The sequence below is a fragment of the Pygocentrus nattereri genome, chromosome 2 (assembly GCF_015220715.1).
Source record: "Pygocentrus nattereri isolate fPygNat1 chromosome 2, fPygNat1.pri, whole genome shotgun sequence".
NCBI lineage: Eukaryota > Metazoa > Chordata > Actinopteri > Characiformes > Serrasalmidae > Pygocentrus > Pygocentrus nattereri.
The window spans coordinates 19,294,413-19,311,307 of record NC_051212.1 but is presented as its reverse complement, the minus strand read 5'-3'; the positions used below and the strand labels follow the sequence as shown (position 1 = coordinate 19,311,307).

At 39.3% G+C, this 16,895-nt stretch overlaps 1 protein-coding gene across 4 annotated transcripts; it reads left to right on the top strand.

The window, feature by feature from the left end:
- The first annotated feature begins 415 nt into the window (after window positions 1–415).
- Window positions 416–16,710, top strand: epoa (erythropoietin a). Of its 4 annotated transcripts, none has more exons than XM_017710307.1 (5): window positions 416–500; window positions 12,739–12,869; window positions 13,003–13,089; window positions 14,340–14,504; window positions 15,057–16,710. In XM_017710307.1, exons 1-5 carry the CDS (start codon window positions 449–451, stop codon window positions 15,204–15,206), a joined length of 585 nt encoding a protein of 194 aa, XP_017565796.1. In that variant the 5' UTR covers window positions 416–448; the 3' UTR covers window positions 15,207–16,710. The 4 variants fall into 4 exon arrangements, with proteins under 4 accessions (XP_017565796.1, XP_017565795.1, XP_017565794.1 ...); XM_017710306.1 differs by lacking the exon at window positions 416–500 and adding an exon at window positions 6,834–7,366; XM_017710305.2 differs by lacking the exon at window positions 416–500 and adding an exon at window positions 7,389–7,613.
- The last annotated feature ends 185 nt before the right edge of the window (window positions 16,711–16,895 follow it).

The window sequence follows — 16,895 nt, the reverse complement described above, 5'->3', positions numbered from 1 at the left end:
TAATTGCAGTGGAAAAATCAGACAGCACTGAATAGTGCTGAGTAAGCCTATTTATTAAACCACTTTTGTGTGTGTGGTCTGTGTCTGGAAGTTGAATAACATCAGGAAAAGTTATGGATCAAGTGTGGAAAAAGGCTTAAAGCATTTTCACAAGGTCACAGACATAACAGGTAGATAACAGGAACATGGCAAAACATCAGTTAGCAGTGAAAATAGACTGCACGCACAATGGCAGATCACAGTAAACATAAAGCGTGATAAGAGCTAAGTTGATTGTGATCCAGAAATTAATGTTTTGGCTTTAGATGGGCTGGTCTCAAAACACTCATGTGGAGAGGGAGGGAATTAAAAAGCGCATCTTGGAGTTGCAGATGTAGCAAAGCATTGTGGGCAGGATGGAGCTGAGCTCAGTATCAAGAGGGTTTAAACTATCCATCAGTGTGTAGTTATGAGTCAGACTGGACACGAGGAGAGGTCCAAGACTGTAAAGAGATCTGCTGGTGAGTTGTAAAGGTTTTTTAATCAACCTGTGCTGATTATACTTTTTGTAACAAAAATGCAGAATTGGATTAGTTCATTATTGTGCATATTAATATGATAAAGTGTTGAGATATTTGTCAAAATGTACACTTCTGTACAGGCATCATTGTATAATTTTATGGTGGTTATGTTGGTAAATCTCGTTTTGCAAGGGTAAAAGATGTTTTACTATTACAATTTTATTGCCTATTGCCTCGTCCACCTTTTCTCCAGATTCCACGTTTTCTTGTAAACTCTTGACCATGAGCCTGTGTACAGGGTTGGTCGAAGTTCTAGTTACATGCCACTGACATAGTGGCATTGTAAGTCTGCACCTGCCACTGAGTTTCAGTGTGCAAAATTTGCTGAGCTGCCAGAACACACAGTGCTCATTTTAACTGACCCAGTAATGTCAAGAATTAAATTTCAATTATAAGAGAACCCTGCAGACAATGTGAGAAACCATTTCAGTCCCTTTGTTGTCTGACTTAATCCTCATATACAGGATTACTACAGGATTACGTAGCTGAAATATATAAGTCCACCAATGTTTCAAAAGTTATGCACAGTTGAGTCATTTGGAGTGGTTTGATGTGTGATGATAAATTGTAGAGAAATGTACTGATTCAGATTTATTTACAATGGTGGTAATGGGAACTAGGGGCTGTAACATCTACCATGCCAAATAACCATTTAATTTGCTATCCAAAAGGACTAGTAAATATACAAAGTTATTTTGAGTATCTAAAGTAGGTTTTTGGGGCTTAGAATAGAAGTAAGTCAAACCTTATCTTAACACCATAAAGCAGTGTCACATGCGTCATGCAACACTTTTTCATGTAATATCCAACTATATTTCTGTAAACTAAGTTTAAGAAACATTTCAGATTAGGCTCCTACTGTTGTAAAAATCTGTGACTTGGCAGTTTCCTATAGAATGGTGCATCTTGCACCACTGCTCTGAATTACTTTGTTTATTTTAAATGATGTAATTATGCAATGGATTTCAGTAGAATTTCCTATTTTATATTGCACACATTTGCCTGTATGTGACTGACATCTTTGATAATGCTGTTGACCGCATTTTCAGTGGAAGAAAGGACTATTGAGTTACCGACATTATATATATATATATATATAGGCTTCATTGAAATTCACTGGTGACGGTTTTAATAAAGAGTACTTGAAATTATGGAATTATACTTAGGACTTTACATTCTAGTAATGTTATCAGCTGCTGAGCACTGCATTCACTTAAAGGATGCAAAGTGGTGCTTCAGCACATTCATTTGGACATTGCTGCTGCTAGGGGTACTCACCAATTCCAGTGCAAATTACTTGCTTTGGTTTTGTATTTATTTTTGGTCACAAAAATTGACTTTATGACTTGGTGAATCAAGGGTTGGAACTGTTGTGGAGGAAGCAGAGTGTGAAGACAATTTTCCAGTTGAATAGTATTAGGTTTGATAGTGATGCTTTATATTGTGTACTTACTATAGTGGTAAGCACATAAGCTGCAACAACCTGATAAAAATATATTTCTGTCAAAAATGAGTTATATTAGGTGTAACATATTTATTTATTTGTTAATTAGAAGATGTTCATTTGTGTGTGCGATGTTCAGTAACACTCTAGGAATTTTACTCCGGACACAGGAAGTACAGTTCTGCAGTACCACAATAATAATGTTAACCTTTAATACAAATGTTGATATCCTTTTGTGTTACATCCAAAGATAATGCAGTATCTATTTATTTCCCTGCTGCTGAAAAGAGCAAAAGGCTAGGCTAAAAATATCTCCTTGTGTGTTTCCTGATAAAAAAAAGGAATGGCATTCTGGCACGTAAAGTGTTGTTTATTTTAGCAGATAAGGCTTTTTCTCAGTGTATTACAATCCCTACATCTGCTATATTTATCAAAAAAAATTAGACGGGGTCTTCCTAAAACAATCAGTGCAAGTAGAGGTTGGAGAGGGATAGCAGGGCCGTGGTAAGGCTATTTGTGTAAGAGACCTGTCAAATATCTGGTCAGGCTAAGAGGTTTCCTCTTTCGGTTGTTAGACCCTTATCTTCTTGTGGAGTGTGAACTTTACCTCATAGGCCATCCTCATGACACTGTGAATGCATTAACCTATCTCACAGTGAGACAAGGGCATGCACTGGGAAGGAAATACTCTTAGGCATAAATAGCTATAAGATCATGACTGTGATGAGACGTGAGTGAGTGAAGATGATTTCAAATGTTATATATACACCAGTCAGTAGTAATTACATGCACACATTTGTTTTGGACATTTTAACCATTTAACTGGTGGTCATTTTAATTAGGTTCTTTAGGCTACTTTATAAAGTGTTTAACAAAATCATGTTTGTTACTGACATTAAAAAAATAACAAATAAAAAACACTTTTAGCTCTGTGGCTGTTTTTCTGATGTTGTGTTCATTGATAGGATCATGAATTTAGAATTGTACAAATGCATTTTGGAGGCAATCCTGCAGAAATCTGCAAAGATCTTCCTAAAACAAATCACCAGCCACCTTTTAAAATAATACTTTGCCAAAAAGAAAATTGTTTTTAAATAAATAACACATAAAATAAAATAAATAACTTGGTTTGATATTTTGTTTCAAGTGAATGTAAAACATTTTTAAGTATGGCACACATGTCCAAATACTTTTGGGGCCAGTACATTACCATGCAAAGAACACCCTATTTCACTTTCATTAAATTTCAAAATGCCCATTAAGTACAAAGTATTTATCTTTCTGTATTTGTGGTGTTTAGACCACCAAAGCTCTCACCATCAGATAACCAGTACATAAAGCTTTTATCTTTAAGAGCCAGGAGAAAATCAAGCTCCACACTTGGAGCCATCCTCCCACTGTGAGAACTCAATGGATGTGCAGCTATCAAGAAGCCATTCCTAAGAAAAGCCTGCAACTCAAACAAAGAAACTACTGATGTCCTCAGAACAATGGACCAGTTGAGACCTCAACGTCACTGAATGTGTTTACTTAGATCACTTGGATTGTGAGAAGCAGACAATGCAACCAACTTCTGGCTTTGAAGGTGTTGACTAGGAGTATGGCAAAATATCCCTGCAGACGTCTTTGAAAAATTAAGACGCCTCCCAAAAAGAATGAAAGCTATAATAAAGGCAAATGGTAAACATGCAAAATACTGAAGAAAATGGGGCACTAAAAACTTAACTTGTCCTTAATGACCATTTAACTAGAAGGATGGTGTCTGACCTTTACACAGCACTGTTTATATAACGTAATTATTTCCTTATTTTTGCCCATCATCAACAAAGAAGATGATTTTATGACCCTTGTTTTCTTAAATACTATGAGAAGAGTTTTGGTTTCTTACTGGCCTTGTCAGTTTGCTCAGTGGCTGCTCTAAAGCATTCCAATTACTTGTGGTAGAACCCAGAGGGCAGCTTCTGCTGGCCATTTCTTTGAAATTCCAAATGCACAAACTGAAGAGGAAAAATGCTTTTTATTCTTCCATTTTAAAGCAACGTGTTTATAATATTGTATTGGTAAGAATAATCATTGAGTCGTTTGATTTGTAGTTGGTAGTAATTAAGCTCACATAACGAACATTTTTTGGTTCTGATCACCTTAGAATCTGAAGGTGCCAGTATTGTCTTGAAAAGGTCAAGTATCCATGGCTTTGCAGGACACACTCCCATGACACATATCTCCCATCACGTCACACTTAATGCTGTATTTTGTAACAATATACAAATGGACCAAGTGGGAATACAGGTAACCAGCCTGGCTTGCAAGAGAAAAAACTGTCCCAGATAAATACAGCAATTACCCTTTCTGGACGCCTCTGGCTCAGAAACAATAACTTCCGCCAAGTCACCGTAGTGGCTCCTACTCCCCCAACCCCCATTCTTTCATATGGATTTCCTGTCTTGTGTCGCGCCAGTGGCCCTGCAACAGGGAGCCCTGGCTGTCTTCCCATTCAAGAGTCAAGATGAGAAGAATAGCCATACACTGTTTACTATGCAGAAGTCCTCTCTTTTGCACTCTGTCCTGGCTGCCTTTGTTTATTATCAGAAAGGGGAGGGGGTGTCCTTGGGTCTCAGGCCCACACATACCCCCCTTTTTTAATCATAGCAATTGCAGTGACAGCGTCCGAGTGGAGTCACCAGGCCGGGACGCCCCCGCCCGTATCCCCTGCCCCTCCCCAGCCGACTACACATGTTTCACAGCACGTACCTTGTGGCGCGCTCTGCTCTCAGTTTGGCTAAGGCATAAGCAAACTGGAGTTTGATCAAAAGTACAAGCTGCAATAGGATACTCATGGAACTATGCTAAGTTTGCAGATAACTACAGACAACTTTTTTCCCCAAAGAGAAAGTATAAATAAAATTTAAAAAAGAGAAAAAACATCAAAATTGGTGTGTTTCCCAAAATCATTGTAGTGTTAAGATCATTGAGGCTCATAAAGCGTTTAACCAACTTCCTCGATCACCTTATGATGTTCTAAGTGCTGCTATGCTTTTAGGATAGTCACCCCAGATTTTTATAATAGCACTCCACCAAGTTGAATCCCAAGTATATATATAATTTTTTTATATATTTTGTGCTTGTATGCAGAAGGATTGTTAGATTAACAACTTAGCTATTCAGATTAGTGATGGCCAACTAATGATAGTTAGATTAACCTACGTCATTGTGCCATTTTGTGACCCCTTTTCTTTCAAGGCCGTCTGCTTCTGTATTGGCAAGTTACTATGGCATCAGAGAGGGAGGCTGTCACCTGATATCAGAAGTAGCACACAGTGCACTGTAAGTGTGACAGGTTCTGGTCAGGACTTCACGGTTATTTGCAGAAGAGAGTTCCTTTGCTTTGCCTTCTTCTGACAAAGCAGTTCCTAACCTTAGTCTTGGATTTCTACTGTCCTGCACATTTAGTGTTTCCCCTGCTCTCACTTCAACTCAGAAGGATTTTGTTAATTAAATGATTCATTGGATCAGGTGTATAAGGGCAGAGAAAATACCTAAATATACAGAGAACCAGGATTGGGAACCACTGCCGTAAAGGACTTTCCAGGATGTTATATAGACAATTATGCACAGACAGGCACCACTAGGTCTTTACGGCAGTGTAAGGACAATCGTTTGGCTCACCTCATCTAATTCCATACAGGACGCATGAAAGTACTGCTGCAGCATTCCTGTCTCTGCTGAGTTCACTGTAAATATATCACTGTGTGATGCCTGCAGAAGTTAGATACATAGTGCCTATATGTTACTTGCATTATACATGGATAATTGACAGTTGGCCATTAATTACCCTGTTTTCATACATTTATGTTTATCAGGTATTATTTAGATGATCTGAATGCAGCATATGACATGTATGTAGTTCAGATAGAACTTGTGAAAAGGAAAACAATCTCAAGAATGCTCCCGACCCATTAACTTTTCCACATTGTGCCTAGTCCTCTCTTTGACCTTGTATTGTTTCCATAGAGTGTTGCTCTCTGGATCTGACTGGCTGTGGAAAGCAGGCTTCACACCACCTACCCAAATTCTCCTTCCAACCTCGTTCAACTTGATTGCCAAAGGTTGTGTTGTTTTTTTCATGCCTCAGCATTTTCATGTCCAAAAGCATCCATAGGCACCTTCTAATTAGGATCAATTACTGTCACAGGTGTTAAATTGCATAAGCCTAAGGTCACAATGCCCCATGCCATGCATCGTCTAGAGAAGTGTGTAAAGCTTCCCACAGCTGTACTGTGGAGCAGTGGAATTGCATTGAGTTGGTGAGTCAGGCCTCATCACTGAACATCAGGGCTTGACCTCACTAATGTTACTGGAAACGGAATCCCAGCAGCAACGGTCTGACATCTAGTAAAAAGCAAAAGGGAAGCAAATATATTGTCAGCAGTTTACTTGGGCCTGGGAAAAAAAGTGATGCTAGTCATGGTTCACCATTAAAATTCTTTTTAGCTTTGGTTTAGACCTAGTCTGCTTATCAACTGCTAAAGATGGTTAACAATACTCCTTGAATAGTTTAGTAAAGATACTACCGTGTGCTGGGCAGCGGTAGTCCAGGACTACGATTGTGAACTACTACTGCCTACATATTCGTTTAGGGCACTTATTAAACCTTCATGCCATCAGGATGAAACCTGAAACCCGTTTACCCCTTAAACCTACGCTTTCCATTCAAGCCTTTATCCTGTGACTATTATATAATAGGATTTCCCCAAAACTGCAGGGAGCCCCTTCCACTCCCCCTGAACACAGCTTCTGACTTGCAGCCCAGACAGTCTCAATAAGCTGAGGCATGTGAGAAGAGCACCACCTGTATCCAGAGAGGGTGGCGGGGGCTAACTTGTTTCATCCGACATGTGAGGTTCCACCACGAACATGCTCATACGCTAAAAAGGTGTCTGACTATTATCATGATTTGTTTGTACTGTCACTCTTCATCTGGACGTCCGCCGAGAAGAAAATGCAATTAGAGGACCGCTCAAAGAAACTGTTCAGTGAGGACAGGAAACTTTTTAAACTAACAGGTCTGGACTTCTGTGTGAACATAGATGTTATGTGGCAGCAATGAAAGAAAGACAGCTTTTCAAAACAGGAAGTAATTCAGATAGACATTGAAAGACAATGCATTTTAATTTGCATAGTCAAAGATAAAAGGGAGGAAAAAAAAATCAAACGCATCATAAGGCACCTACCGGATAAGTGCTAACCCATGACAGTTCCAGAAAGGCACTCCAGCCACAATTAATGGGCAACAGACAGGGCAATGGACAAAGCGACGAAGATCCTGTAAGGGACTATGCGGATTCTGAGATGGAGATACCCAGTGAGTAAAGCCACCACGGCGGTGCTTTTTTACCCAGAGCTTTCACTGTTTCCCCTCAGGATGACGGCTCTGCGTGTGCGTTCCCACGCGGAGGTGTGGGAGTTCGCCCCCTTATCTGCTCTATCGCGCTATCGCTGTCTTGGGGTGAAGGTCGATGCGTTGGTAGAGGCTTTTGGCTGCAGGCTGATGGAGAGCCAGACAGACAGGGTGCAGCAGGAGTGTGAGAGAAGCAGGGGGACAGCGCCAGGTTGGCTTCCAGCCGATGCATGTCGTTTGTCCGAACGGTCAGTTTAGCTTTTAAACGTGTCGTTCATTCATCATCGCGTGTTTGAAAAAATGCCGCGGCGCTTCGCGAATGTTCCACGCTTCAGGTAAGAGTTTGTCCTCTCGATCAAACCTGGCAATGTCGCACATGGCGATGTGAAGTCCGCTTCAGCGTGGAGTTCATCCACCGAGCTCGCTAGTCACTCGTTCCGATCCACTCGTCGTTCTTCCTGCAGAACTTTTGGCTCACATCTTTGAAGTCTGTTTTAAAATGGGCAGCCGGCTTTGTTTCATCTTTGATAAGTCCGTGAACTCTTCTAACGCTTCTTTTAGCTTTAGGCAGCCTTAATCCGGTTGTGTGATTTGTGATAGATAATGATTCGTGCCAGGCAGGGGAGAGGTCTGATTAAGGGGTGCCTACGTGAGATTCGTGAAACTTTGCTCTCTTTCAAGAGGGGGAAGGGGGGATATCTGAACCTGGTCAACGATAACCTTGTCCGTCTTAATCTATATAATGATTTATAGCGTCCTTTTCGATTTCTTCTAAGGCTGTCAGCTGAATGAATGAAGTGGTTACAGTCATTCACAGATCACTCTTCTCAAGATAAGGCTCCTTGAACTGTTGTCATTTGAGCTAACCTTGTTAATGTTGAGTCAGTCCTCCTTTATTCTTTCACTCATATCAGATGGATTTATGGCACATCAAACACTTTTCTTTTAGAAACAAACAAAGTTATCACACTTCCTTAAAGCTGGCATCACTCTTACAAAGATGGTTCTTCAGGGGTTCTTTAGTAAAAGGAATGGTTCTAGATATAGCCATAAATTCCACATAGAACCATTTGCATGCTTGAGTGGTTCTATGCATGGTGAAATGGTCCTTCAGATCGATGGAGAATGTGGTTCTATATAGAACCTTTTTTGAAAATGATTCTACACAGCACCAAAAAGGGTTCTTCTGTTGTTACAGGCTTGACATCGTAACAATAGGAGAGCACTTTTTTTTATGCTATATAGAACCGTATACAGCACATTCTCCTATGTGTAAAAAAGAAAAACATTTCACCACACAAAAAATGATTTAAGCATGAAATGGTTTTATAAAAACTCATGGGTTTAAATAGAACCATCCTCTTTACTAAAGAACCATCTTTTTTAAGAATGTAGGAAAATGCTGAAGATTTCAAGAGTGAAAGTTCCTGTAGGTTCAGGACATACCACATGGCTTTCACTATCTGAATTGCTCAAGAGTGACTTATCAAGTCACTGACTGTAAGCACGAGTTACTGAAAGGGCTTAAGAAGTAGCTGACTCGATCAGCAAATATTGCTGAATCATTAAAAGCTGACATTGTTCTTATAGGTTTTGTGTAGTCAGAGTGAGTCAGCAGTCACCTCTGTATGACTGAGGAATTTACCATAGGAACCTTTTCTGCTTTGCTGGAAATGTAAAGTGCACACTTCATGATTCCCTTACTGAACATTGCAGTATCTCTGCACTAAGGTTATAATGTCTGAAAAAAGCAAAGCTGCAAGGAGAGTGCATATTTTACAACTGCAACGTCTTACTTCATGTAGTTCCTTTGTATTTTTGTCTGTTTGCATCCCTAAGCTTTGCTTGACTGTTCTTTGACGCATACCCCAATATACCTAATTTGTATATTGATATACTGTACTAATAAATGCATATATACTGCACTAATAAATACTAATAAATGCATGCTGGCATAGCATAGTTAACTAAAAGATCTTCATATCACAAAGGGTTATACATGTAAGTGATCTTGATCTCACACACCCAGGCAGAAAATAGACACTATGTCGGAATGCTGTGTAATGTTGGCACGCTCCCTGTTACCTTTAACACTGGCTAAGACCCAACTTTGAGCCCTTAAACTCACAGACACTTAACATGTGTTTGATTTGGCCCACTGGCTAACAATGAAGATTCATGGGACTACTGCTCCCCCCCTTCCTTTTTCCATGGCTTTCTCATTACGTGGCAAAAAGGCAGGTCAAGAGTGCGTGTATGAGTATGGATATGGAGGATAAGCACATTCTTTATCTTTATTCTTTAAGTTCTTATTTAAAGGTCAAATCCTTGCTTTCTTTAAACAGCCCTTTCAAAGCTTTAGTTTTCTACTGTACAGAAGCTGACAGTCTGCTGGCAGATCAATACTAATGGACTGATCCTTATGTCATACTATACTCCAAACCTGTTCGTCACTTTCATATTCATAACCCTAGAGCCTCATTTAGTAAATAGTAGTACACACTGGTTTGATCTTAAAATCAGCATGTGTAAAAATTCACATTTATTGTGACATGAAAATGCATAGATGAACACAAGATTCCAGTCTGAGATACAAACAGTTTTTGGATGCATTTGTGTGTGCATTTCATAAACATTACTCTAATTTGTACTCAAATGCTGAGAAATGCCCATAAGAACAAACTTAGAATAATGTTGTGAATCTAGAAGTGACATGAGCAGCCAATACATAACCTTTTATGTCAGCAGGAAGGTACAAGTGAAGCTGAGGGGCATCTTACTTGGTTAATTTCCCAAGACAATCACCATTTGTTAACATTCAGGAGGCCACTTTCCCTGAAAAGCTGTAAGTAATTGAATTAAGTGACCCAAATTTTTAAGAGACATGGTGATCCAAGTGTAGGCCTAGTTCACAGAACAGCTACCGTGTATGGAGTAGCTCGGAGAGACATACATTCTCTGAAAGAGGCTCTCTGGATTTCCCCTAATTTAAGGTTGTTGTAGAGTTCAACAGATCCTCTTTGGCCTGTGTGATAGTTCACTTTGTCTTGGTCTGTCAGAATTCAATAATTTAAAAGATTAAGGCTGTCAATGGAGGATTCCTTCACCTTTTCTATCACTACAAACTGTTCAATCTCTGTTCCTTTTTCATGCTAACTTTTTGTCTAAGTCAATTGAAATGGTCATTTTTGGGAAATGAAAAAAACCAAGCCTACAGTACTGTTTAACTTTGTCCTTGATGCTTAGATATGCACCTATATGCACCCCAGGGCCAGGAAACCACATCGTCTTTAGGGAAATTTCCTAATCAACAATGATTGATGTATTAAATGCGTCATCAGCTAGCTGCTGTTGAAAGAACGCATTCAGAATGCATCAACAGGGAACAGTATTCCCATGACCATGCTGCACGGAGCACTAATTCCCTGTCTCTGTGCTGAATATTCACAATACACTAAGAGGAAAGTAGCAGGAGAAAAATATTTCATAGTCCAGATTAGCTTCTGTTGCCACTGCAAATATGTTTTTTCTTTTTCTTTTTTAAATCAGCTCATTTTTTGCTTCGACACAAACGTCTAGCTCTCACACAATCTAACACGCGTGACCACAGTGATAGCAGATTATGTGTGTCAGACTAGACATACACAAACACTCTCTCTCCTTAATCCTTTACTACGTGCCAGACAGTAGAGGTGCAGAGGCAGATGCTCTTTGTGAATATTTTCATCAAACATTTTCATTACATCCATACTTTGTTTTTGGAACAAAGCTACATTCTATTAATTAATTCATTCAATAACTCAGTGCATTTATATATATTTAAAGATGTAGGGTCCATAAATGCCCCCTTACAAAATGCCCCCTTACAGAGCCACTGGACTCGCTGTAGGGTCAAGCTGTCTCACTTGGGGAGAATATGAAGGATGTCTTATCTTCAATTATCACTTTTTTCCGCATCTCAGGCCAGTGCTGATGGGTGTTGCGTCACTGAACTTTCAAACGTGCATTCATCTTTGTAATGTGGGTTTATGCAATGCAGCTCTTCCATAATACCCCTTTCTGTGTAGCTGTGCAAGACAAAAACATTCTCAGTCACCTGAGAAACAGTTCAGAAGGAAGAAAACTGTTCTTTCTGCTACTGTTTTTCTTTATATACCACAATAATGCACAAGCATCAGGGTCACTGAATGTGCGCTTTCAACCCTTCAGCCCTCTTTACTGATGTCTTTCCCAGATCTAGACACTGTTATTTCCCACTGATATAGACTAGCAGTCTCTACAACTGATGCTTCTACCATTTTTGCCCCGTAATGTACCCTTAGAACTTTTCCTTTTGCCATCTTGATCCAAATTGCGGTCAATGGGGCTTGCATGGCATTTTTACACATTTTTGTGTATGTATGTATATATATATATATATATATATATATATATATATATATATATATATATATATATGTATATATATATATGTATATATATGTATATATATATATATATATATATATATCGCTGCTGGCAGAAGAAAACCTCATATCTCCATTTTTGTCATCATTTCAAAGGACCTGTTGCCCTTACATTGTGTGTAAATTTCATGATGAATGGACCAAAAGAAAGGGCCCAATATGACTTGGAAAGACATCTGGTTCCATTGACTTACATTAAGTATGTTTTTTCTTTCTCTTGTAAAGTTACCGTTTTGGAGATACAAGATTTTGTTCTGACAACAGCGAGATATATATATATATATATATATATATATATATATATATATATATATATATATATATATATACAGAGTTATGCTTCTCTACTCATTTATTCAGGTTTTTCCTGTCTGTTCAGATATAGAACGAACAATTTGAAAACAGTCTGAGGCTACATTGTTGATAAATAGGAGGAAATGTAAGGTCATAAAGAGGAAGATTGTGTATCGAATAAGCATTTCTGTTTAGGACTCGGCAGTGAAATTAGCTTTTGCATTGAGAGCTAGTGCAGCTTGGTTGTATGTAAAGTGAAGCAATGCAATTATCTTATTAAAAATATTTCTAAATGTCATAGATTGTTGATATTATTTCAAAGGTGCAAATGTAACCACATTTTCCTGTTTAAGGTGTGATCTTATGTGCTAAATATGAATGTGTTCTATAGTGTGTATGGTTATATTGCATCTTTGACCAGCATAAAATCTCGCTGATGAATTGTCATAGTGTATCTGTGCAGCAGCATCACTCCCCCTTGTGGCTAATTTGTATCAGTCTGTATTAACAGCATTTGCGTTATAAGACGGTGTCGGTGTGGATTACATTGAGCCCAATATACTTTGTGTGCTGCAGGACTCTTTGCCTTGCTGCTGATTGTGCTGGAGTGGACTCGGCCTGGCTTGCCTTCCCCACTGCGGCCAATCTGTGACCTGCGTGTCCTCGACCATTTTATCAAGCAGGCACGAGATGCTGAGGCTGCTATGGTAAAATACACATACACTTTCAAATCATCACAGTAATAGGTTTTGGAAGACATTGTCTGATGTAGCATGCCTTTGCTGATGTTCTCTCTTTGTCTAAGCTCATCTAAGCACCTTTATTCTCTTGCTATTTTAGAGAGTTTGTAAAGAAGGCTGCAGAATTGGTGTGCCCCTCGTGGTTCCTCTGACCAGAGTGGATTTCGGTGTGTGGGAAAAGAAAAATGTATGTAGTTTTCTTTTTCTTCTTTATATGTAGGCCAGATAGCTGTCTCTTGTCACAATGTTTTGCCTAAGATTTTACTGCTACAAAAAGGTTTTGTTCCGACAGCAACAATATATATATATATATATTGTAACATCACAGAAGAAGAACTGGACAGCATGGTGTGTACAGGCAAATACTCCTTCATTTTTTAAACAAGCACATTAACAGCAGCAAGAAATGCCCAACCCAATGCTGCCCCAACATGAAACCCAGGGAGGAGATAGCATGGGAGGACAACACATGAAGAGGGTAGACACTTCCAACATTGTAAATGAACCGTCATTGGTCATAATTACACTAATAAGTACAATTACACTGCAGAGCAGTGACACAACACAACAGTCACTGCAAAATGTCCTTTTTATTCAGGTGTATGGTGCCATGTCACTATGTGCAAATATACATGCACTGTGCACTTTATGAGGAACACTTCCTTGTATTTACACTCATTGTCCATGTGATCAGCTCCACTTACCACATAGGTACTGTTACAGACTGTAGTCATTTTGTTAGCCCCCTTTCACACTGTTTTTTAATGGTCAGGACCATCCCAGAGCAGATATAGTTTGGGTGGTGGATCATTCTCAGCACTGCAGTGACACTGACCTGGTGGTGGCATGTAAGTGTGTGTTGCACTGGTACAAGTGGATCAGACACAGCCTTGCTGCAAGAGTTTTTAAACACTGTGTCCACTCACTGTCCTAACTTGTTGGTCCACCATACATGTGCACATATGTCATCACTGAGACTATGTTTCTGTCTGAACAAAACATTTTGAAAAGCAAATGTTCTGATTTTCAACTGTAAGTGTTGGTTATAATGGTTGGTTGTGAGCAGAAGCTCAGACAGTCTTAAAAAATATTAATATTGAAGAGCAAAGGCCTTAATTCTAAACTGTTTGACTTCTGTTAATTAGCACTTCTTTTTTATTACTTCTCTTGATTTAAATCATAACGTGGTACTCATAGTACTGTTTTATATCGTTTTGTTATTTTAGAAGTTTCTATTTCCGAAGAAGAAGCCTCCAAATTTTCAGGGGAGTTTTTTCTAACGATAAATTGCAACCTCAGTATAGCCTGATATTATTGGCTAGCTGATATAATGGCTAGGCTGTGGTTTTTCTTTTTCAGAAGTGTGTGACTGACTTACAATAGTGATGAATTATAGTACATCCTATGTGTGAATTAAAAGATAATTTGCTGTTCTAGATGGAGGAGCAGGCTCGAGAAGTTCAGACAGGCCTATGGCTGCTAAACAAGGCCATCAGCTCATTACGTACATCAATAAGCACCTCTGTACTGCACTCCCACATAGATGCCAGTGTCAGAAACATTGCCAGCATTGGACAAGTACTGCGTAGCCTCAGCATACAGGTGAGTCACGCACAGTATAATTACTACTGAGTTCAGCTGGACGTCTACTTTTGTGCATTGATAGTGGTGAGGACAAAGTGTACATGACTTTGTAGTGGTTGTAACCGGAGCCGACACAGAGTTTACGTGCGTACGTGTGCGTGTGAATCAGCGAGAGAGAGCTGGATCCAACCATATGACAGACTTTTAGATACTGATATGTATGTTTGTGGAAGACACACACATTCACTGAATTCTTGGAAAGACTGGATTGTATCACTGTGTTCAGAGAATGCCGGGAGACAGTCCAGCTCTACAGTTATTCAGCAACTAAAGCAAACAGCAAATAAACATAACCTTCTTCCTATCTACTAATACCTTATGCCATACCAGTGTAGATAACATCTGGGCAGATTCACATAAACCTCTAGCACATATATTTTTAGAACAATATGGTAATGAACACATAATTGCATTTAAATAACAACAAAGGACATTTGAAGTCATGTTGTGCCCATAGATCATTTAGTCAAACTGATTTGTCTTTATGTCTCCCTGTTTCTTTCATTGCAGGACTATGTGCCTACAGATGGGGGTATAGATGTCCAGGAGACGTGGAGAGTATCTTCTGCCTCAGAGCTCTTCCAGGTCCACATTAATTTCCTGCGTGGAAAAGTGCGTCTCTTGCTTGCCAATGCACCCGTCTGCCAGCCAGACAGCTGATGGGAACACAACAGGCAAGGGCCCAGTTGATTGCAGTGGTCCATTACATATGGTGGAACACTGCATCATGGACCCTGTTGAAAGACTGAAACCTTACAGGTGTCAAGCTCAATTGGGCTTTGAAAGTGGAGAGTGGGAGAAGTTACGGCACTTTGGAAGTTCTCACAGTGGATGGAGAGTGGAGGAATATATTTAACTTCATGGACACTAGATTCCCTTAGGATGTAGTCCTCTTTGCCATTGGCATGACCAGTATTGCACACTTTTTTTCTGTCATGCAGCCAGTCACTACTCAATTGACTGCCCTCCTATCATGGCTGCATTGGAGGCTTGCCTAACGAATCACCACACTTGCTTTTTTAAGATTTTTTTTTAGAATCTCAAAAGTATTTTTTATTGCTTTTGTAATGTTCATTATTTATATAGATGTATATTTCACTGTCTGTGGCAGGTTTTATTATAAAGGTAGTGTGAGGAAGCCACCTGCTTTCCATTTTAGCCTTTACCACCTCTAAAAGTTGAACTGCTGATGAAGTCATATTTATCATTATTAATATCGCACTGCTGGTTTTATACAGATTTTATTAAGTGTGTGAATGTCTGCGTGTGTGAGAGACAGAAGATGTTCGAGAGAAGAGGCTGTTTACGGGTCACTTCTGGTGAGAGGAAGAGAGACCAAATAGTTGTGTTTTTAGGGGAGGTAAGCGGGGGGCCTACGTGAGGACTGATGAGGCTGTGTGTTGATTATCAGCCTCTGCGTCGTACTCACGTGGGACCATGAAGCCCTGTGCAGATAGCATCACTGCCAGGAAAAATATTGATTGGTTTGCATGATGAACATCCTGCCTGACTCCTGCTCTGGTCACAGTCCAGTGTGTCGGCCTGGGAAACTTTTGAGTGGTTGACAATTCTTCTTTTGGCGTCAGGCTCGGATTGGTTATTCCTGTGTTTGGATGTTCTTTTTCTGTGCTGTTGTTTTTTTTTGTTTTTTAAGGTTCGTCACTCAATCAATATGTGAATGTGAAGGAGGAAGTTTGTAATAGTGTTTTTCCTGTTTTTTTGTTTTTGTTGTTGTTGTTTGGTCTCTGTGCCACTGTGCCATTTGGTATTAAAATGCTAAATATTATTCTGAGAGGAAAAAAATAGATGAATGAAAACAAGGATGGAGGATGTTTGCTTGTTTGTTGGAAACTCTTCAGTCATGCGACTGAGTGCACTCCTTGCCACACACTGAATCAGTGGCATTCCCTGAAGCCTGTTGGAACACTGATGTGAAGACTACAGGACTTAGAAACCCAAGACTCTGTGTAAGTACACAAGATCCTGTTTAGCATCCCTTAAACATAAATGAAATGGAAAGTGAATGAAAAAAAGTAATTTTGCTGATTGTCAAGTTAATCTCTTGTCCTCTGATTAAACTCTGTGCTGCTTGGCCATGGAAAAAAAACTGGCATCATGAATATTGCAGTTCTAAAGAGTGAATAAAAAAAATCAAAACGCTGCACTTGCTTGTGAGTGTCCTATATGTGACGTTAACATAGAATTACTGGTGGATGCTATGGCCCCCAATTTAAATAATGATACTTTAATGAATGGTGTGTACAGTACTGTGTAATATCACCAGAGCAATATCACCATTTCATTGATGTACTTGCAGTCAAAATGGTTATTTTTCTGCATTAGGGAAAA